Raw genomic sequence first — 23,336 nt, 5'->3', positions numbered from 1 at the left:
GGGTTCTGTAGTGACGAAGTCATGCACCCACAACCCTCCATCCAGGGAAGCAAGAGATATGTGCTATCACAGCTCAGGAACACGGGTTCCAGCCAGGCAAGAGCACTCAAGGAGACTGCAGAGTAGGTCTGACGAAGGGTGTGGGCTGGGAAGACTTCTGAGGGCCAGATGGAGAGGCCTGATGGGGCTGCATTCGGCCCCTGCACCTGAGGTTCCTCACCATTGCACTAAAGGAATAAATAACAATTGCTAACACCCACACAGGTCCTAGTCATAGTGGTAATTGTGGTGTCACGAGGCAGCTACAAGTAATAAGAGTAGCTGCTGGGCAGATACCTTTAACAGTTTGGAACTTTTAGAAGCCCAAGTGTGTTTGTGTTGTTGTTTTTTAAGTTTACTTCATAATCTGAGCTGCTAAATGGCTTTATATTTCCTCTGCTAGAAAGGAAAGGGTTTTTTTTATGGTAGCATTTTGTATTTTAAGGGTTTGATTCTTTATTCTGTGAACTGCTCAGAAAGCGTATGTTGATTGGGCAGCCGTACAAAACCATACTTCTTAACGTATTTTAGTGGGGAGGGTGATTTTCTGCTTGCGCTCTGCCTGCTGTCCAACATTGGTGGCATTCAGGGCAGAGCCTACAAGGATTTTAAATGGACAGCATCATTATTCTGCTCCGCCCCACATAGGAGCTTGCCTTGCTACAGTCCTTCACTCCAAGCTTCATAGTCTTCTAGGACTAGCTCAGGAAAGGGACGTAGCTCTGTGGTAGAACTTCTGCTTTGCGTGGAGGAGGTCCCAGATTCAGTCCCCGGCATCTCCAGGGAGAAAACCTTGCTTGAAACCCTGAAGAGCTGCCACCAGTCACTGGCAACAATACTGAACTAGATTGACCAATAGTCTTAACTCAGTATAAAGCAGCATTCTATGTCCTTCTGTGAACGAACCGTTCAAAAAGACATTGTTAAACCTGTGCTCGGGCAACCCAATATAACTGCTGTGCTCTCCCCTTTACGCAGGCTTCAGCTACTGTCACAATCCCCAAGGAACACCATCGCTTTGTGATCGGCAAGAACGGCGACAAACTGCAGGAGCTGGAGCTGAAGACGGCCACTAAGATCAACATCCCGCGGCCTGAGGACCCCAGCAATCAGATCAAAATCACGGGCACCAAAGAAGGCATTGAGAAAGCTCGACATGAGATCTTGCTCATCTCGGCCGAGCAGGTGAGCGCCAGAAAGAGTTGCTGCTTCCCACTCTTTGTCCTCCAGAAGAGGAATGGAAAGTTGTGCAAGAGATTCTCCGCAATCAGTCGTGCAACTCCTCCTCGTGATTTAAAAACCAGCAAGCAGGTTTTTGCAGTAGGCTCCAGTCCTCTGAATTGCTCCTGGTTCTATTTCATGGCTAGCAAAAAGCAATATGCCCAGTGGATGATCTAGAATTTTTGCTACTCTAGACACAGCGCGAAGGTCTTTGTAGCGTGCAGGACAGTGTGGGTGGTTTCAGTGTTTAAAGCAGGAAGGCCAGTTTGATGGGCTCTTTTGGGGGGGCAAGAAAAGACTTCTAGCCACTGCAGCTATGTTCTACCTCCATCGCCATCGACAGTGTGCCTATGAATAACAGCTTACGGGAATGGCAAGTGGGAAGAGTGCTGTTGCGTTCAGGTCCTGCTTGTGTCTTTCCATAGGCATTTGGTAGGCCACTGTGAGAAAACAGGATGCTGGACTCAGTGTGCCTCTGGCCTCATCCAGTTGGACTTTTCTTATAACTCCATGCATTGGCCTTGCCTGTATTTCGAGGAGATGAGCTGCTGTATTCCAGTACCCTTCTTTGAAAGGAACTCTGTATTGCCCCGGCCGTGGGCTTTCAGGTTTTAGAGATACCAAGGAGTCAATAAGTTTGCTTGCAAGGAGAGTTTATTGAGTAACTTATGGCACGCGTACCCAATGGATCAGACTGTAAAGTCTTGCACAGAGCGTTGACCAGTCTGAACAATCAAACTGAGAATCAAGGGTGCTTATATCGCGTTTACAAGCATCGCAATGGTCTTTAAAGCCTCATAGCATTTGATTGATTATCTTGTTTTCGCAAAGTCAAAGTGATAAGACATTGTGCTAATTGGCACTACTAACGAGCAGAACATCTTGACATCTTAGAATTACTATGCTTGGCAGCACATCAGACCACTCCCTGGCACGGTAAGCCCCTCAGATAAGGACCACATTAGCTACAAGCTAGGCTACACATTGACCGTTCCTTGACCCATCTCACAAGCTGCCAGGCAAACAGGCTAAATTATCGCAGGTACCAAAGAACAGAAGGAAACATTACAAATTTTCATCTCTAAAAGCAGCTATATATTCGCCCTTATAATGGCTATATGGCGTACAAACTCATAGCAAAACAAATCAACCCAGGGTATTGACTGGGAAGGGGAAGGCAGATTTGGGGCATTAGGGGAGAGGCTGAATGATTAACAGTGAAGAACCAAGACTTGATCCCCAGATGTTGGATGTTCATGACATAGGGGGGGGGCAACCCATGAGCTGTTACATGTGGCACCTGTAGAGGTTGCTTCTGTGCCCCCCTTTTTTAAGTGGGCCAGTGGCTTTCCCTTTGTTCTAGGATAAGCGGGCGGTGGAGCGCTTGAACCTGGAGAAGGCCTTCCATCCGTTCATTGCTGGAGCCTTCAACAAAGTGGTCCAGGAAATCATGCAGGAGACAGGGGCCCGTATCAACATCCCGCCGCCCAGCGTCAACAAGGATGAGATCATCATCACGGGTGAAAAGGAGCCGGTGGCCCAGGCTCTCCTGCGGATTCGCAAGATCTACGAGGATAAGGTGGGTGAGTGAAATGTTGCCCTGAGGCGGAGTCTCCCAAAGGTTGCGGGAAACATGCCCAGAATTGCTGTGTTTCCGAGCAGCCGTGATTGCACTCTGCAGTTGGGCATCCTCAGGCTTGTGTTGGGATGAAGCCATATATATAAGGCAGCTTCATGGGCTCACCAAGGCATTGCTCACACGTTTTTGAAGAAGAGGCCTTAGAAGTGAGTCAGACTATCTATCCCAATACTGTGAGCTCTAACTACCAATGGCTCTGCAGGATTTTGGGGTGAGGTTTATTTATTTTATAATTTATTTATTAAAAATTGTATACCGCCATTCCTCCAAGGAGCTCAAGATAGTGCACATGGTTCTCCCCCTTCTATTCTCCCAACAACCCTGTGAGGTAGGTGAGGCTGAGAGACAGTGACTGGTGCAAGGTCACCCAGTGAGCTTCATGGCTGAGTGGGGATTTGAACCCTGGTCTCCCAGGGCCGAGTCCAACACTCTTAAGTACTACACTGGCTCCCCCAGACATTGTTACCGGAGATGCTTTAAATGGCGGTGCCAAAAGTTTGGGCCTAGGAAATTCTGTATGCAAATCCAGTGTTAGTCTGAGTAGATTGAAGATAATGGACCTGACTAACTTGAGTCTGTTCTGAGTATAACTTAGCTAGATACAGGCCAGAGCATCTGATCTACTATTGAGCTACCCTCCCTCTCTCACTGCGCAGAAGTCTGGTGGGAGAGTGAACAAGATTTTCAGTAGAGGTCTCTAGAGGCTTCGTATCTTCCTTTCCATGGCTGGAAGAAGCAACATTATGCAAAAAATATACTGAGGTTTGCATAACTTCTGTGCACCTCAGAACTTGGTGTGCCCGGGTAGAGAACTGGGTACAGAGTAAATCTCTAGTGTATGATCATGTGAAAGTCGTGTGCATGTAGAAACTGCAGCCATTCCTTGCTTAAAAATGTTGAGCAACATCCTTGCCTCTTGCTGCTTGTGTGTATTTTAGAGAAGCCTTCGCGAAGCTGGTGCCCTTCAGACATTTTGGCTAGGCTGGGGCTGATGGGAGTTGTAGACCAAAACATCTGGAGGGCACCAGCTTGGCAAAAACGTCTACCTTCATGTGCTTTTCATGTCTGATGACCACATAACGTATGCATTTATGGCTGGTCACCTGATTAAATCTGCCTAAACTTGTATAGGAGAAACTATATGTCTAAAAGCAGAAAAAGCATACTTTGTTTTTAAGAAAATATAAATGTTTGTTTTATTGCTTTATTTAACAAAATTTATGTACTGCTTGATTATAGAAAGCCTATAAATAGTTTACAAAAAAACCCAATAAAAACAGTTTAAAAAATAATTAAAATGTGTATTTTTAAAATTAAAACAGCATAGACTAAAGAGATTAAAATACATCAACATCTATGCATCTGGATAGGCTTGGTAAAACAAAAATGTTTTAAGCAGACACCATAAAAGAATACAGTGAAGGTGCCTACCTGATGTCTATAGGCAGGGAGTTGCAAAGCTTGGGTGTGGCCACACTAAAAGAATGCTTTCTTACAAGTGTTACGCGGCACCTGTAACAGTGCCAGTTCTGCAGGCATCTTCGTAAAACTATTCCCCCTTCTCTCCTTCTCTATCTCATACAGGAGGGAATGCGCCTTCTAAAATTGCACTTGCAATTTGCAGTTTTAAGTGTTTTAAAAAAAAAAAAACTTCCCCCAAATTAATCAGAGGACACCAACATTTTTATGATTTTGTGTGACCAGTTAATAGGATAAACCATGGTTGGAGAGCCTATAGTCCTCCAGATGTTGCGGGACTACAGCTCCCAGCATCCCTGACCAATGCTGGCTAGGGTTCATTGGAGCTAGAGTCCCACAGCATCTGGAGGGCATAGGCTCCCCATCCCTGGGATAAACGTTGTTTTTATGTTATATGCCTTCAAGTCGATTACGATTTATTTATTTAAGTCATTTATTTATTATGGCGACCCTATGAATCAGCAACCTCCAGTAGCATCTGTTGTAAACCACCCTGTTCAGATCTTGTCAGTTCAGGTCTGTGGCTTCCTTTATGGAATCAATCCATCTCTTGTTTGGCCTTCCTCTTTTTCTACTCCCTGCTGTTTTTCCCAGCATTATTGTCTTTTCTAGTGAATCACGTCTTCTCATGATGTGTCCAAAGTATGATAACCTCAGTTTCATCATTTTAGCTTCTAGTGATAGTTCTGGTTTAACTTGTTCTAACTCCCAATTATTTGTCTTTTTAGCAGTCCATGGTATGCTCAAAGCTCTCCTCCAACACCACATTTCAAATGAGTTGATTTTTCTCTTATCCGTTTTTTTCACTGCCCAACTTTCACATCTATACATAGAGATCAGGAATACCATAGCCTGAATGATCTTGACTTTACTGTTCAGTGATACATCTTTGCATTTGAGGACCTTTTCTAGTTCTCTCCTAGCTGCCGTCCCCAGTCCTAGCCTTTATCTGATTTCTTGGCTATTGTCTCCATTTTGGTTAATGACTGTGCCGAGGTATTGATAATTTTGGACATTATACGTGAGGTAGTGTAAGCAGCCATCCCAGCTCAGTTCAGTTGGATGAGTGAAAGGTTTCCCTGGAAGTCTTGGGAGGCTCTTGGCAGTCGTGGCTCTGCTGATTTTTATGCTAAGAAGCAGCCCCTCATCTCTCTCTCTCTCTCTCTCTCTCTTTCTCTCTCTCTCCCCTCATGCTTCTCAGAAGCGCAAGACGACCACCATCTCCGTGGAGGTGAAGAAGTCTCAGCACAAGTACATCATTGGACCCAAAGGCAACACCCTGCAGGAGATCCTGGATGCCACTGGGGTCTCGGTGGAGATGCCGCCCCTCGAAAGCAGCTCGGAAACGATCATCCTCCGGGGTGAGCCCGACAAGCTGGGTCCGGCTCTGACTCAGGTCTATGCCAAGGTAAAGGGCTCTGTGCTTCTGCATCAGACCACCCGATGGCCTTTATGCAGTCAGAATCGAGGCTCTCATAGTGGGCTACCTGAATATTGCTCCACTGTGTGGTTGGGGCTAAAACAGAAGCATCTTTACCAGCTAGGCACCCTTGTTTGCGATGCAAAAAAAAAAAAAGCTTACAATTTCTCTTTAAGCAGGTTTATGTATGTTAGTTGAAACTGTGTGGATCTTAGAGACCATCTTGTGGGAATTGTCTTATGCTACAGAAAAGGATGGTCTTCTCTGTGAGGCTTTCTTTCCTCTCTTCTCCTACCCAGACTCCATGGTTGCTGCTCTGTCTGACTTAAGCTGCTGTGATCCATCAGACTGGATATGTTTTGCTTTTCCTTGGCAGAAGGAAGGAGAGCAATGATGTAGTTTAAGAGCTTGTGTCTGCTCTGACTATCACAAGTTTGATACCTGTGGTTAAGTTGCTAGATATTGCTCATGTATTTTGAAATGGATGCTAAAACAGCACTATACTGACACCTAGAGACAGAAGTTGCTGATTACAGCACCAAAACAATGGTGGGTATAGAGAAGTCCCTGTGTGTGTGGAGAGGGAGAGAGAGAGTGGGAGAGAGAAGCCTACCAATCCAGTCACAAAGGCAGCCCTGTGATTTGACTGTGTAACCCCACTTTTGTCACCCCCAATAGGCGAAGAGTGTGATGGTAGCTGAAGTGATGGCCCCAGCCTGGTTACATCGTTTTATAATTGGAAAAAAAGGACAGAACATTGGCAGGATCACCCAGCAGCTTCCTAAGGCAAGTGTTGCTAATGGAAGAGGCTTACAGATAGAGCAGTGGTTCCCAACCTGGGGGGTCACAAAATAATCCAGAGGGGGCCGCGAATGGTAAAGAAATGAATTATTTATTAATTTTTCTTTAAAAAGTCTTCACTCCCTGGACAGTGTCTGCTTCCCACTGCCGCTGCAGATGACACCTCCCCCTTGCTTCAGACGAGAGGGGAGGCCTTTTGCTGAAGCACCAGAGTGTCTTTCAGGTGCACCAAGGGCAGGCGTCTGCCTATAAAATACATGGCAGATGCCAAAGGAGGCTGAGGGCGGAGATACCAGGAAGAAGAGGGGATTACTATCACCGACTCCCGTCTCCTCGCACTGCTGCTGTTGACGATGCCCTTACTCAGGACGACAGGAGAGGGTTTTTTGTGAAGCAAAAATAAGCAAGGCTGCAAGGAAATGCTGCTTTCCCCCTTCCTTCCTATCAGCCAGCCTGCCTTCCTGGAGGGAGGGGGTCACAAAAATTTTTGAGCTTATGAAGGGGGTCCTGTACTCATAAAGGTTGGGAACCACTGAGGATCTTAACCTTTTTTTGGGTCATGGACCCTTTTGAGAATCCTATGCAAGGTATAGATCCCATAAATAATTAAATACAGTTTTATTGCATTGGACTCTTTTTTTGCAGCCAGTTCACAGAACCCCTCAAGCCCATCTATGGATCCTCTAGTCCATGGACCACAGGTTAAGAATCCCTGAGCTAGAGTAATCTGGGTTGGACTTCATGGTTTTTCAACTGTGTGCTTCACTTCTAATTCACAGTTTTAATATGCTAGTGTGATATCCAAGAGGTGAGCTGGGTTGGACTTGTTGGAGGATTAATTATAGTGTTCCAGTGTACCTCCTTGCGCTTTCTTGATAGGTAGAAAGGGCAGTTTGCAAACCAGCCTGCAAATTACTAGTCCACAAGTCTTTATTAGATGGCCTGCCCGTTATACCAGTGTCAAGTCATTTGTGGTACATCATCTGCCTCAGAGAAGGATACTTCCAGAAGCCTGAGAATAAAATAAGAGCTCTGCTATATCAGGCCAAAGGGCTGTGTAGTCCATCATCCTGTTATTTGCATTGGCTGTCCTGATGCTTCTGGAAATCCCACAAGCAGGATATGAGCATTCTACAGTCAGGGCTAGTGCCAGAGGGTGGCCGGGTCGGGTCCTGGCCAAGGGCCCCTCCTTAGGGTGGGTACTGCTCCCTTTCGAGATTTGCGGCAGTGTCGGCTCCTGACCTTGGGAGCTCCCAGACACCCCCTTATTACCACACAGGCCCACAATGCCTACCTGCATGCCCCACCTACCTTTCCCTTGAAGTAAATACTGGCTGCGCTGGGGGCGCATGACTGCCATCAACCAAGATGGCAGCTGAGGCTTCTCTAAGGGGCTGATGCCCCTGCTGCCATCTTGGTTGATGGCAGGCATGCGCTCACAGTGCGGCCAGCATTCACTTCAAGGGAAAGGTAGGCGGAGCGGGCAGGCGGGTGGCCAAAGGTTCCTGCATGCCTGGCGCCAGCCCTGCCTACAGTCATCTATTCATGTTGTCTACAATTGCGTGTCTGCTTTCAGGTTCACATTGAATTCACGGACGGTGATGAGAAGATCACGCTAGAGGGACCCACTGAGGAGGTAGAGTTGGCTCAGACGCAGATACAGGAGATCATTCGGGATCTGGTGAGTTAAGCCATAATTTCTCCCTACAGAATTGACTCCTTTGTTGCCCGTTGTCAGTCTGGTTACAAGAGTATGAGCCAGGTTATCACCGTGTTGTGAAAAGGCTTGTGTTCCCAGGAACAGGAATGGCCCAGAATATTCTGTGACTTAATATATGGAGAATTAACATAAAGGAGATCGCCTCCATTAACATGTGAGATGGAAGCTGAATCTGTTAAGAAGCCTCAGAAATGCAATTAAGATAATTTTATTTGTAAGATCTCTTACCCACCCTTCACCGCAAAGTCCCAGGGTAAGTTCCAGCAGTACAGTTCTAAAAATGGATAAACACCATTACATTTAGGAAAACAAATAAAACCATTCCAAATTGAACAGAACAAAATAAACTCAGCAAAAGAGATGGGTCCTGCAGAACAAAATGCTTTAACTGCCAGAAGGCCAGTGGTGCATCTTCAGCCTATGGAAAAAGCTGTACAATGAAGGTGCTAGATGCACCTTTGTGGGGAGACAGCTCTTGCTAGGGCAAGAGGATTAGCTCAGCCTTATGAAGGCAGTAGGGCTAGTAGGTGGTGTTTGCTTGTTGCTTTGAGCAGGAGGAGAGACTTGCTGTGGATCCACATTCTTTTATTTTTATTTTTTATATCTTGTAAAGATCAGAAAACACTACTATATCATCATATGAATCAGAAATAATTCAGTTAGTTATTGCTCCTAATATTTATTTATTTATTTAGTTTAATTTATATACCGCCCTAAGCCCGAAGGCTCTCTGGGCGGTGTACAAAAAGATAAAAACAAGCACAATATATAAATACAATAAATACAATAAATAATAATAAAAACAAACAAACAATAACGAACCAAACAACATCCAAAATACGGAAATGCTGTTTAAAATACACTTTAAAATGCCTGGGAGTATAAAAAGGTTTTCACCTGGCGCCGAAAAGATAGTAGCGTCGGCGCCAGGCGCACCTCATCAGGAAGACTGTTCCACAGTTTGGGGGCCACTACTGAAAAGGCCCTGGTTCTAGTCATCACCCTCCGAGCCTCTCGATGGGATGGTACTCGGAGGAGGGCCTTAGATGTTGAGTGTAGTGTACGGGTAGGTTCATAAAACTGAGATAGCGAGCATTGACAAGAAATGGACTCAAAATGGGTCCCTGAGAAACAAGAACATGCTTGGGGCAGGGAGAGGGAGTCCAGAGGTTTGCAGAAGTCCAAAAAGATGCACGTCTTAAAGGAAAACGCTTGGGGTTGGGGCAAATGACAATCTGAAATGGCCCAGTGAGGTCTGAGCATGCGCAGTTAGCCATAGAATATCAAGAGTTGGTTGGAGAAGAGAAAAGTAGAAAACCAGACAAGGTGGGAGGTGGAAAATGGGAATGGACTATCCTGGAGGAGGGCATGGCTGCCTGGAACCCTGAACAGGAACTCTTCTGTATGGAGGTAATGATACACTGCAACATTCTGTTGCAGGTCCCACTTGTCATGACTTGTAGATGATAGACTTCTCCATGAATTTGTCTAATATATTTTTTAAAGTTACACCTTGTGGCAGGGAGTTCCATAAACTATTGTTTTTTTTGTCTGTGCATCCTGAATGTGTGTCTTATCAATTTCAGTGGATGACCCTGATTTCTAGCATTGAACAAGAATAAGTAATAAGGTAGCATTTTATATTCACGTGATACTTTTGAAGTTGCTATGACAGGCTAGAAATACCTCTAGAGGGGCTCCTCTGCACCTGCTCTAGGAGGAAGACCTCTGGAAGCCTCTGCCAGCGGCATTGATAGAATTCCTTTTGTAAATGATTTTTAAAAATGAAATCAGCTTCATTGCTTAACGAGGTTTGGTGAGTGTTTTCTACCACTCTCCTTCACCTTCCCGCCCTTGGGTACCATTCGTTCATTGGCGATCACTCGTGGCTGAGTAAGATAGTCTTCCAAGATAAGGTCTTTAACAGTGGGTCCGTAGGAGAAGGCTAAGGCAGAACAGATACAAGTGACCTCGAGGTGTCCCTGCAAAGAGTCCACATCTGCAGAGTGCTCTGTAGAATTGTACCAGAGTCACGCTTTGCCATCACGATGTAAGCTTAACCCTCTTCTCTTTCCACCCCCAAAATCTCCCTTTGCAGCTTGGTCGAATGGACTACGCTGAAGTGCTCATCGACCAGAGGTTCCACCGTCACCTGATAGGGAAGAACGGCGCCAACAGTAAGTTTTGGCATGTTGAAAATGGGTGGCACTTTTGTCTTGTCCCAAGCAGTCGGAGCTGTGTGAGACCTCTGGAGTTCTCACCAGGCAGCTTGTGCACAGGCTTTGTGGCCACCTCTGCAAATCTGGAAGCCTGGAAGCACTTCAGCTTTAAGGCTGGAGATTGTCAGGCTGCATAATTTTTCTGCCCAGTGCCAATATCGGCAAAACTGGAGAATACATACACCATGCTTTATTAGCCCTCTAATCCTCTTGCTAGGAACTTAAGGTTTGTTGAGCAGGAAGTTTGGAGGAGTTGCAGAGGGTGGAAGGCTGATCTCTCTCCCCTTTCCAAGGGAGCCAGCCAGCCAGCAAGCTCTACTGCAGGGGTGGAGAACTGGATTGGACTGGATTGTTCCTTCTGCCGCCCCCTGCGGGCCAACTTTGATGGGTGGGGCTACCCACCTGTCAATCATCGGGGGGTCATTGTGACATCTGGTGGCAATTTGAAAGGTTGCTGCCTATTGGTTTCAATACCAACTACTTGCGAATGGATGTCAGAGTGAAAGCATCCACACCTTTATCTGCCTCACATCTGACCTAATATATGACGTTAGGTGGGGGAGCAGGTGGGCGTAGTTTGGGGGAAAAGGGCTCACAGGCCAAATAGTTATTTTTATTTCAGGTATTTGTATACCTCTTAATATTCAGAATTTCTAAGCGGTGTACATCAAATGCCAAGAAAAACCCATTTAGACTATAAGAGCAATTTAAATTCGTCAACAGTGAACCTACCTTAAAATGCCTACTAAAATGGAGACATCATTGTCAAGCACGTGGGTTCAGCAGGGAGGGGTTGTCCTCTAATTTAGGATTCCTAAATCAGGATGCTCCAAATTAGGACCCCTGCCAGGCCTAATTAAATCTGTGGGCTGAAGGTTCCCAACTTCACTCTGCTGAGTAATAGCCCTTTTAGGGTTAGTAATAGTTGAGTAATAGCCCTTTTAGCTTGTGTTTGTAATTGATTGATTAGATTTTGTTTATATGCCGCCTTTCCACTGTGAGCTGTGCCGAAAGCAGCAGCTTACAATGAATATCTGCTTATTATCAAACCGAAAACATTGGGGGTTGGGGGAGAAAGCAGTTTGGAAAACATATCAATAAATTCCAAGAAGAAAAAAGTCGATGGGTTAGCAAACATAGAATAAATTCATTATTTTGTAATAATCTAGAAGAGTGGTTCCCAAACTTCTTTTCCAGCAGACTGCTTGGAAAATTGCTGAGGATCTTGGCCGACCACTTCATGATTTTTCTGCCTGTTGTAGCAATTGTAACATGCTGTGCTAGATGCTGTATGATTTTTAATTTCATTTTACTTACTTTTATTTCTTATGTTGTATTTTACTGTATTACAATTTGCATTCCATAGAATTCAAATCGTAATACAAAAAAGCAGCAAAAACGCAGTTAAAAATCAGTACTAATATTTAATGCAGACGTTGCCGCCAGACCGCCCGAATGTAACTCATGGGTCACAGTTTAGGAACCCCTGAACTAGAGTTAAATACCTCAGTCTAAACCTAAATACATGTCAAGAATATCATGTATGTATTTAGGTCTAGATTTAGGAACATATCTCTAGAATATATTGTTTTTTAAGATGCTCCAATGCAGTGGACATAGTTCTTCTCCGTTTGCAGCAAGTCTGTGAGGTAGATTACGTGGAGAGAGAATGCATGACTGGCCCAGGATTTAGCTTCATGGCCGAACGGAGACTTCCCCCTGGGTCTCCCCATTCTTAGTTCTGCACTCTAGTCACTACACACCATGCTGGCTCCCAGAAATGTATGAAAGGTAGAAGGCATCTCCGTCTCTGACTTCTGCTCTCTTCCCTGCTGTGTGTTGACAGTCAATCGCATCAAAGAACAGCACAAAGTCTCCATCCGGATCCCGCCCGATAACGAGAAGAGTAACCTGATCCGAATTGAGGGAGACCCCCAAGGAGTCCAGCTGGCCCGAAAGGAGCTGTCAGAAATGGCTGCTCGCATGGTAAAGGAGCCTGGCACCTTTGGGTGCCCTTGTTTTTGCTTTATCTCCCAAGCTGGGATGGAAGAAGAAGCAGGAACTGATCAGGAAGGGGAGATTTGAGTTGGAAATAATGCATGGGGGATGAGGAGAGGTGTGAAGTGGGGGAGGGAGATCTCATTCTGTGTGGGCGAGGGAAAGCCGGAGTGCTAATAGTTCGGTGGTAGAGCAACAGCTTTGCATATGGAAGGTTCCTGCTTCAGTCCTTGGCATCTTAACTTTCAAAGGCTATAAGGCAGCAAACGCTCAGGATTTCTGCCACACTAGGTAATGTTGTTGTTGTTATGTGCCTCCAAGTCGACTACGACTTATGGCGACCCTATGAATCAGTGACCTCCAAGAGCATCTGCCATGAACCACCCTGTTCAGATCTTGTAAGTTCAGGTCTGTGGCTTCCTTGATGGAATCAATCCATCTCTTGTTTGCCCTGCCTCTTTTTCTACTCCCTTCTGTTTTTCCTAGCATTATTGTCTTTTCTATTGAATCATGTCTTCTCATTATGTACAACCTCAGTTTCATCATTTTAGCTTCTAGTGATAAGTTCTGGTTTAATTAACACTAGGTGATACTAGACTAAATTGACCAATGATCTGATTGTATGCAAATCGGAAACTTTTTTTAAGAAGTGGAAATGTACTGTCTTCTGTAGAGTCAGAGCAGTCAGCGTGGCATAGTGGTTAGAGAATAGGGCAAGGACCTGGGAGACCAGAGTTCAAATCCTCACTCAGCCATGAAGCTCGCTTGTTGACCGTGGGCCAGTCACCTTCTCTCAACCTATCCTTTTATTTATTACATACATATCCTGCTCTTCCTTCCAAAGGAGTTCACCTCGTAGGGTTGTTGTGAGGATAAAAGGGAAGGGGGAGAATCAAGCTTGAGCTCCTGAGAGGAATGGTGCGATAGAAATGTGACGATGAAATTTTTTAAAAAAATTAAACTGTTAGGTGAGGGAGGTGGGCTTTGGGTGTTCCTTCGTGCACCCGCCCTCAACCTAACCTTGCCAGCCGGTGTGCACAAGGGAGATCCTGTTGGGCTGGGACACTGTAGATGCTGCTGATTGGTTCTGGGCTTCTGTCCTAGGAAAATGAACGCACAAAGGACCTGATAATTGAGCAGCGCTTCCACCGGACCATCATTGGGCAGAAAGGCGAGAAAATCAAGGAGATCCGTGACAAGTTCCCAGAGGTAGGATCAAAGAAGAGTTCCTGAGGTTTTATTTCTTTTGCTTTTGTTTTGATAACTTATATACCACTCTTTTGCATAGGACGGTTCACAATAAAACAAATAAAAATACATAAAATCCATTTTTTTACAAAATCAGCAACAGCTGATCAAATAACAGTTCCTAAAATCAGCAGGAATCAGGTCTTATCTTGCCAGGCACTTATCTGGAGTGCCTATCCATGCTGTTGACATAAATGTTTGGCTTGTAGCTGTGGCTGCCTTGAGCAACAAAATGTCCTTTATCTCTTTAACGCTGGACCCTGTAATTTGGAAACAGGCTGGGCTGAAACAGAACCTTGCTGGCCCTTCTGTAGTTCTGAATCTTTTATACTCTTCCTGGCAATGATGTAAGCAAAGTGTATGTTAGAACAGAGTTAATCTTTCCTGAGAATCTCTGCCTAATTTTTTTAAATACAAGTTGCTAGCCCTTAAGAAAAAGAGAGAAGTTTTTGGGAGTATGGGTAGTACGTAGTTGAAATACCAGAAGTCAGAGGATGATGCCTGGCTGGCCTGTGTGTAGCTCATTGTTACTCACGGAGAGGGGGCAGAAGCAGAGTAAAAGATAAAACACTAGCAGGTATATGCAAATGTGATCTGATTTCGTACATAGGAAGAGCCCTGCTGGACCAGGCCAAAGGCCCATCTAGTCCAGCATCCTGTTCCCGAGGTGGCCATCCATATGCCCAAGGGCAGACTACAAGTAGGACCCTGAGTGCAACCATGCTGTCCCTGCTTTGTGATTCCTAGCAACTAGTATTCAGAGGCATACCGCCTCCAACAGTTGGGATAGAATGTAGCCATGGTACCCAATAGCCGCCAATAACCATACACTTGATGAACTCATTAATCTCGTACAGGCATACCCCACTTTAACATACGCAATGGGACCGGAGCGTGTATGTAAAGTGAAAATGTACTTAAAGTGAAGCAATTATCTATGCATGTACTGCACTGCAGTCGCCACTAGATGGCAGCGGCGTCTTGCCACGTTAAAGTGGGGTATGGTGGAGTATGGAGCATGTGTTTTATAGCGAGGCGACTTTAAGCGGGGTATGCCTGTATTAGCTTAGAAGCTCAGATTTTTAACTTTGTCCTCATTTAAGCCTCCTCCCCTCAAAAGAATTTCGGGAGTTCACCTGCTTTGCACTGCGATTCTGCATACTGACCTCTGCTTGCTTCCTGCAGGTTATCATCAACTTCCCCGACCCCTCACAGAAGAGTGACATTGTGCAGTTGCGTGGGCCCAAAAATGAAGTGGAAAAGTGCGCCAAGTATCTCCAGAAAGTCATTGCAGAGCTGGTGAGTCTTGTCCAGCTAGGCTTCCAGAGGAGCAGGTCTCTTTTTGTTCAATGCAGCTGAATCTCATCATGGCAAGGCCACAAAGCTGTCCCTTTCCCTGGGCTTTTGAGCAGCACGGGGAAAGGAGATGAGGAGTGTCTTCGTTGGCCACTGCCACGTTTAGTGTCTGCTGAAGTGCTGCTGCTCTGCCAGATGTGCTTCTTTTGCCCAGGTGTACTGATGGACTGGAAGTCTTGGAATGGCCCCACCTAGTGGTGGCGGCAGGTGATGGCATCACAGTGATGTCAAGTTGACAGGCAGGTGAAGGATTTTGTGAGGATATGTGGGAAGCTTATTTAGCATTTTTATTTCTTTGAGGAGTTTTTATACTTAGCCTTTCCTCTAGGTCGGAGCATAGGATGGCTTATAATACAACAGTGGAAATAAAAAATAAAACAGAGAATAAGATCGTGTGGCCATGATAAAAACAGCTCTGCTAAGCCTAAACGCCAGCCAGCATCAGGTTCCAAAGGCCTGGACAAATATGGTTTCACCTGTCTAAATTTAGCTAATGTGGAGGCTGATCGTATCTCAGTTGGGATGATGTTCTGTAAACGGGGTGCCACCATCAAGAAGGCCCTGTCTTGTGCCACCGTCTTGCCCACTGCACTGGCCGACAGGACCACAAGTAAGGTCTGTCTGGTAGGTCTTAAGGCTGGGTCCAGTGCCGCCATGCTACAGGGCCTGAGCAAGCAAGATTGGCCTACTAGGTTGGAGGGAGACAGGTCAGCCACTTTGCATGTGTACAGTACTCCTGAGTAACCCAAGGCTGGGCCATAGCCCAGTGGTAGAGCATCTGTTGTGCATGCAGAATATTCCAGGTTCAGTATCCATGTAGAGCTGAGAGAGACTTCTGCCTGAAAGCCTGGAGAGCTGCTGCCAATCATGTAGACAGTTCTGGGCTAGATGCACCAATGGTCTGGCTCTGCATAAGGCCACTTCCTACATTCCTGGTGGAAACTGGTTCTGAAAGTAGCAAATGGCATTTCCCCATATTGAGCTTCATGGATTTTCTTCTTCTTTGTGCCTTAGGTCGAAAACAGTTTTTCTATCCCAGTCCCTATCTTCAAGCAGTTCCACAAAAACATTATTGGGAAAGGAGGTGCCAACATCAAAAAGGTAAGGGTGCGGTGCCCTTCCTATCTCCCCATCCTCCCGCAAGAATGTGGCATTGCTGGGCTTTTGGCAGCAAGTGTCTGTTGTGGCAGTGTACTGCTTTCTGCGGAAAGAAGTAGCCTCCAGTAGATACAGGCTCAAGCCAGTTAAGAACTGGCGAGTCAATTCCAGCATGTTGGAATCACACTGAAAATGCTGTAAGAAGCCAATACAAACTTTTGAAGCTTAGAACGAAGTGGGCTCCTAACCAACTACTACCTGTCTCCCTCCTGTTTTCAGCTTCCCAACCGTCACTGAGGGCTGCTCTTTGTAGAGTTCATTTATAGTAGCCTAGCCTTGAGGGTCTGGGTTTGCTGTTATCTCTTCATAATAGATTCGAGAGGAAACCAATACCAAGATTGACCTCCCCACAGAAAACAGCAACTCGGAGGTGATCCTGATCACCGGGAAGAAAGCCAATTGCGAGTGCGCCCGGGACCGCATCCTGGCCATCCAGAGGGAGCTGGTGGGTGTGTGAAGTAGCTTCCTCCTTTTAGTTTTCAAGGTTGCAAGGAAATAGTCTGAACATATTGCAGTCTGTAACACAATGGTTGTATTTGGACTTCACATTAAACCATGGTTCATCATGACAGGAATGAGCCTCGCCTCGCCTCACCTTGCCTCAGGCTTGCGTGTCCACTCCTGTGCCACCACAAGGAGGAATTCAAAACCTCTTGGCTTCTGTTTTAGATTAACCATGGCTTGTCGTGCCATCCAAACCCAACAAAGTGGGGAATCTTCACTGTGGCTTGCTTGAAACAACACAACTTCAAACCATGGTTTTATGAAGCTGATATGCTTCGAGAAAACATAGATACAATTAACCACAGTTTAGGGTTCAGGTTGACCATGACATACAAATGCAGCCATTATGTCCAAAACGGGGAACTCTGGTTTAATGTCTGCTTATCAACCAGATTCTTAAAAACCAGAGTTCCTTTTTTATGACATTAACGGGAAACTCTGGTTGAAACAAACCAGAACTGGAAGCACCAAAGCTAGCATGCAGAAGGAAGATGGTAGGAGAAGGGCATGGGAAAAATACAGACAGCCTGATACCCATTTCTGGGTTTATAAAACATGGTGATTGATCCACAAATGTAATGTTGTAAAAAGAGTCAGTAGTGCACGCATAATAAAAGCAATGAAAACTAGTAACATGCTAACTTTAGTGTGTCTGTAGAGCTGTGTAAATAAATGTGTGCTTCCTAGGGCATTAGTCACCTGAAACCTAATTCCCACTCTGATTTTATTTATTTTAACAAGATTTATATACTGCTTAATCATAAAAAAATCTCAAGCAGTTTACATAAACTATCCATTAAATGCCAATTAAATAAAACATTAAGAATAAGTTAACCTAAAATTTATCAAAATACCCAATAAAATTACTTTCAAGAATTACATGTGTAGATAATTTTTAAGGCCCCCCTGAAAGCAATACAGTGAAGGCGCCTGCCTAACACCAATGGACAGGCAGTTCCAAGGAGTAGGGGCTTCCACACTGAAAGACTGGTTCTTTGTAAGGGCAATTTTAGAATTGGCTAGTAATTTATCTATCCCAGTTGCCCAGTTTGGCTAGCGTTGTGTTCATTCATTGTGTCACTAATTAATTTTATGATGTGATGCATGTCGCTCTAAAAACTGAATCTTCTGAAGATCTTCCACCACCTGACATTGGTGGTGCTGTTGCCCATATTATCTTTGCCTTGCCTCGCCCCCCACTTTACTATTTCAGGTGCCCAATCAAATCCTGTTCTTGCAAGGTTTTAATAATGGCACTTGACAGCTCCCCCTTCCCATTTGCAGATACCTTAGTCCTTGGCTCCTGCTGTTTGCTGATCTTGCATCCTTTTATTGTATTTTAGTTGGTTAATTGTTAACTACACTGAGGATTACAGGAAAGGCAGGATATACAATTTTATAATAAAATTGCTTTGGAAGCGACGCATCCCCTTTGGCCTGGAGACAGGATTTTGTAGCCCTCATTTCTCTCTCTTTCCTATCCCCAGGCTAACATAAAAGAAGTGGACGTGTCTATACCATCCAAGCTGCACAACTCATTGATCGGGGCTAAGGGTCGGCTGGTGCGCTCCATCATGGAAGAGTGTGGCGGGGTGCACATCCACTTCCCTTCCGAGGGCTCGGGGAGCGACAAGGTCACCATCCGAGGGCCCGGCGAAGAGGTGGAGAAAGCAAGACGCCAGCTGTTGCAGCTTGCTGAGGAGAAGGTAGCAATAAGTCAGAGGCTTGGAAAAATAGCTGAGTGGCAACCTTTGCTGCTGCTTCTTCGTCGTGGCCTTTTTGACTTCCCAGCCTCTGCCCTGATGATACGCTTTCCTCCTCTTTCCCCACCCAGCAAATCAACAACCACTCGGCAGAGCTGCACGCTAAGCCGGAGTACCACAAATTCCTGATTGGGCGGGGGGGCGCCAACATCCGGAAAGTGAGGGACCGCACCGGTGCTCGCATTATCTTCCCCAGCCCCGATGACAAGGACCAGGAGCTCATCGCCATCGTGGGGAAGGAAGAAGCAGTGCGGCAAGCCCAGCACGAGCTGGAAAGCCTCATCTGCAATCTGGTATGGCAGGAAGGGGTGAGGGGGAGGGGAATCTGCAAATTTCAGGGCTTTGCTGATGCCACATGGCAGTGGGTGGCAGCCAGGCCAGTGAGGGAGGCCTTGCTGATTCAACTCTTCATTCCACTGGCTGCCTTAAAAGGGGTGAGAGGAGCCATTGTTGGATAACTTTCCCCGTCAGGCTGAAGAAAGTTGCCCCATCTCTCAATTTCCGCTGAAGGGATGAAAATGGGAGGGTTTTTGCCATACTTCATAGCATCGCAGTGAGGAGAATTTATGGGGGGAAAGAAATGGTGACTGCTAAGAGGAGCGCTGTTTCTCTCGCTCTGAAACGGAGGTGTGGTGGCGAAAAGAAGTAGGCCAATTCTCTAACTCTCTCACACACGTGCATCCAGAAGCCCTCCAAATTGGTGAACTTTGGCCACGTCTCACTTTACTGTGAGAAAGAGGCCTTGTGAGAGAACACTCGTGTAGCAAATGCCCAAGTAATCCTTCCTTTCTTCACAGATTTTGGAGAGATAATTGAGTTTCTGAGGTAAAACTACAGCAAGAGTATTTCTTGGCTAAGACCACCTCTGCATACTTCACCGCTAGGTGGAAACTCAACTAGGGTTTCCCACATATCCAAAGCCCAACATGCCAACTCTAAGCCCAAGTAAAAATAGGGCCTTTCCTGTGGTGACACCCTGGCTCTGGGAAGACCCTTCCTAAACAGATATGATTAGCTTCGACACAGCTGTCTTTTGGCACCAGGTTAAAAACCTTTTGTTTGCTCAACCATTCTAAATGGTTGTGTTTAGTCTGCATGAGAGAGTTGTATCCCACTAAGTTATATTCAGGTTAGACAGATTGAAATGGTAGGTACAGTAGCAATTATTTTATAGACATGAGAACAAGATTTGAAATATATCCTTTAACTTGGGCTTGGGCACCATGCAACCCATGAGCATCCAAAAAGCACATTCATTTTGTATCTGGTGTGATATTCTTGAGAAATCTTGAACTGCTTTTCTGTGTTTGACAGGAATATTTTATATATTATTGTTCCATATTGCTTGTTAAACTTTATATTATCTGCAACCTTTAAAAATTTTATTCTAAAAGATGGGATACAAATTCATTCAGTAATAAAAAATTAATGGACCTCAATAAGTCATGTCTGTTGTTTTCAATGAGTCTACTCTGGCTAGGACTAACATGGGATACAGGCCATAGTTTTAAAGTTTCGTTGCTGCCTCTCATTTTGGTAACTCATTAGGAATGTTGATCCTTTGTTTCCTTGCATTTGTATCTGGTATAACTAGTTATATTCACACTCGTGTACACCAGCCAAACAGATTTGAGGATGAAGGGCAGCCTAGAAATATCTTAGCCATCAGCCAGTAGTAATTCTCTAAAGGAGTAGCATTCAGTGACACAGTAAATGTGAGCCACTATATATATTGTCAACCATGCTATTGCCCTTTTAGCCTGCAAGTGTATGTGTGTGTTTGTGTGTGTGTTTGTGTGTGTGTATGTGTGTGTGTGTGTGTGTGTGTATATATATATATATATATATATATACACACACACAAACACACACATACACTTGCAGGCTAAAAGGGCAATAGCATGGTTGACAATTATAGGTAGGTTGTATTGAGACATGGCACCCACATGCCTCCCAACTGAGAGTCAATATAATATAAACTCTCAACCCTCCCTGCTGAAATACAAGAGACCCTCCCCAACTGTATTAACATTCCGTTGGCTCTTGAAGGAACACCTGTTTAGTCAAGCATTCTCCTGAACGGGATGTTCCCTATCCAGCTGTTTTAATTGCTATGCTTGTTTCACTGTCTATTTTAAATATGGAGTTTTAATGTTTTTATGGAATTATTTTACCGTGTGTTTTAATTATGTATGGATTTTATAGTTGCTTTTATGCTGGTAAACCGCTTAAAAGCCAATCTCTGTTCCCTTCCCTCATCACCAAATTGCCACTGTAATCTTCTTGAAAGATCCCAGACCTTTAGATAATAAGATTCTGCAAAGCCAAGTAACAGCCCTTTTCTGGACTGTCCAAAATTTGGAGGAGGAGGATGGGTGGTCATGGACACAGAGGCTGCAGTGGCCTTTTTCTCCCTCCTCTTCCTGCCTAGGATAACGTTGTTGAAGATTCAATGATGGTAGAGCCCAAATACCACCGCCACTTTGTGGCACGCCGGGGGCACGTGCTGCGGGAGATGGCAGAAGAGTACGGAGGGGTTGCTGTGAGCTTCCCCCGGACAGGTGTCCAGAGTGACCGTGTGACCCTCAAAGGAGCCAAGGACTGTGTGGAGGCAGCCAAGAGACGCATCCTGGAGATCATTGGTGACCTGGTAGGTGTTCAGCCTGTAGTCTGGGCCGAAGAGGGCTTTTGAAAATAATCCATCCCTCCAAGATGCGTCATTCTGTGGTTCTCTTAAGGAGGAAAGATGTAAAATGATACTTTGTGCCACAGATGGGTAACCTGAATCCTGGGGGCTGCATGTGCCCCCTCCGACCTCCTTTGAGGCCTCCAATGACTCTGAAGCTGCCCTTTTAAAATAAGGCATTGCAGCCGATTGTCAAGCTTGCAAAGTGCTGTGCTTGGGGCTTTGCAAGCACTGAGGATCAGCTGTTTGTCAGGGCTTGTAAAGCACTTAGTGGATCTGTTTAAAGGACTTCTCTTACCAGTTTGCCTTCTTTACAGAATGCCTTTTTAGGTAAATCTTAGTTTATTTTGGAGTGTAACTTCGGCAGGTTTTAAAAAATGAACAGGCTTGAGTGTAAACATCTGATCAGCACCGGAGTTCAACTGATGAGGCCTGATTCAGCTTATTCCTGTTGAGGGAGAAGGGGGGGGGAGGCAAGGTCAGCCTTCTCCAGAAAAGTTTTTTCATAAATGGAGATGGATTTTTGAGGATTTTGCTCCTACATACGCAGGCTATGGTTGGGGCCTGGGGTGATGTTCTGAAGTGTCTGTTTTTATATTGTTGTGACCCTCCCTGGGATCTTCTGGTGAAGGGTGGGCAATAAATTTAATAGAAATAATAATGAATATGATTATGCCTTTGTCTGTACCGTTTGATTCCAGCTTCCTGTGAAAGTGTGTGTATTAAGACTGATAAAGAATGTATGAACATAAGCCCAGAAGGGGCTTCTTTGGTTGCATTGGGACACCAGTTGCAGCATGCAGAGCCTCAAGTCTGGTTTCAGCTGCCTCCCCTTTTCCCTCTCCTGGCTTCAAAGTCATTCTGAGAAGGTTTAGGGCTAACGTCTCCTGCCCTGCATCCTAACTGGTCTCATTCACCCCGATCTGCCCTTTGGCTTCCCATCCTTCCTCAGGAGGCCCAGGTGGTTTTGGAGTGCGTCATCCCGCAGCGTTTCCACCGGGTTGTCATGGGAGCCAAAGGTTACAGGGTGCAGCAGATCACTCGGGACCATGATGTACTGATCAAGTTCCCGGAGCGAGATGAAAATTCAGGTAGAGGGGTGTGCGTGTGCAGGTCAGGGGTGGGAAGCTGGTTCAATTTTGTACAGGGAGCTCTCTATTCTTCCCTGCTTGGTTCAGAGCACTAGGTTTGTTGCTTTGTTTTTGCTAGGTTCAGAAGCACAGTCTCAGGAAAACGGCGACATTAGCCCCGAGCCAGACTCTGCCCCCCGCAAATGTGACATCATCCTCATCTCGGGGCGCAAGGAGAAATGCGAGGCGGCACGGGCAGCTCTGCTGGTATCACCCCCCTCTCTCTGTACTATGCATTCTCTCTGTCTCTCTCGCTCTGTATTAGTGGTTTGGCCACTAATGTCCACCCCAGCATGGCAACCTTACCCAAATGATTCCCAAATCTTTTTGATTAATTACATTTCTTAAACTCCTTTTTCTTTAAAAAGTGCAAGATGTCCTAACAGTCGATTAAAATATACAAAAATTAAAACAAGGCAGCAGGTTGTATCCAAGGGTAGTCCTACCCGGAGTAGACCCATTTAAGTTAATGGGCATGATTCATTTAGGTTCATTAATTTCAGTGGGGTCTACTCTGAGTAGGGCTAGCACTGAATGCAACCCTATAGTACAAAAATGTTATATAAGCAATAGAACAAACATGCCACGCTAGTAGTCAAAACGTCAGGGACAGCCAACTAAAGAAACACCTTGGAAGCCACCATCACATTCCATCAAATACCTGCGAGTAGAGTAACATCTTACCCTGATGCCAAAAAGATGACAAAGTCGTAGCTAGGCAGGCTTCAATGGGGAGAGCATTCTACAAATGAGGGAGCAGGGGACACCACTGAAAAGGCCCTCTCCTTTGCCACCACCCTCCAAATCTCCCTCAGAGGGGGGTACCTGGAGGAGGGCCTCAGATGTTGACCTCAGACAGCTTTCTCCAACCAGGTGCCCTCCAGATGTTTTGGAATTACAGCTTCAACAGCTCCAGCCAGCATAGCTGATGGTCAAGGATGATGGACGTTGTAGT

At 45.4% G+C, this 23,336-nt stretch overlaps 1 protein-coding gene across 2 annotated transcripts in view; it reads left to right on the top strand.

Annotated features, from left to right (window-relative positions):
* LOC133365823 (vigilin-like) overlaps positions 1 to 23,336 on the top strand; it is a 71,549-nt gene that overhangs the window by 36,491 nt on the left and 11,722 nt on the right. For both annotated transcript variants that reach the window (XM_061588126.1, XM_061588127.1), the window contains exons 6-21: positions 1,018 to 1,224; positions 2,624 to 2,839; positions 5,580 to 5,786; positions 6,477 to 6,584; positions 8,176 to 8,280; positions 10,418 to 10,496; positions 12,385 to 12,524; positions 13,641 to 13,745; positions 14,970 to 15,083; positions 16,155 to 16,241; positions 16,612 to 16,743; positions 18,290 to 18,508; positions 18,637 to 18,858; positions 20,997 to 21,215; positions 22,204 to 22,342; positions 22,461 to 22,588. In XM_061588126.1, coding sequence (XP_061444110.1) covers positions 1,018 to 1,224; positions 2,624 to 2,839; positions 5,580 to 5,786; positions 6,477 to 6,584; positions 8,176 to 8,280; positions 10,418 to 10,496; positions 12,385 to 12,524; positions 13,641 to 13,745; positions 14,970 to 15,083; positions 16,155 to 16,241; positions 16,612 to 16,743; positions 18,290 to 18,508; positions 18,637 to 18,858; positions 20,997 to 21,215; positions 22,204 to 22,342; positions 22,461 to 22,588 — 2,427 coding nt within the window. The remainder of the gene's footprint in view (positions 1 to 1,017; positions 1,225 to 2,623; positions 2,840 to 5,579; positions 5,787 to 6,476; positions 6,585 to 8,175; positions 8,281 to 10,417; positions 10,497 to 12,384; positions 12,525 to 13,640; positions 13,746 to 14,969; positions 15,084 to 16,154; positions 16,242 to 16,611; positions 16,744 to 18,289; positions 18,509 to 18,636; positions 18,859 to 20,996; positions 21,216 to 22,203; positions 22,343 to 22,460; positions 22,589 to 23,336) is intronic.

Source organism: Rhineura floridana, chromosome 11, assembly GCF_030035675.1.
Source record: "Rhineura floridana isolate rRhiFlo1 chromosome 11, rRhiFlo1.hap2, whole genome shotgun sequence".
Lineage (NCBI taxonomy): Eukaryota > Metazoa > Chordata > Lepidosauria > Squamata > Rhineuridae > Rhineura > Rhineura floridana.
Note: the sequence above shows the minus strand (reverse complement) of the source record. Positions and strands in the feature narration are given on the sequence as shown.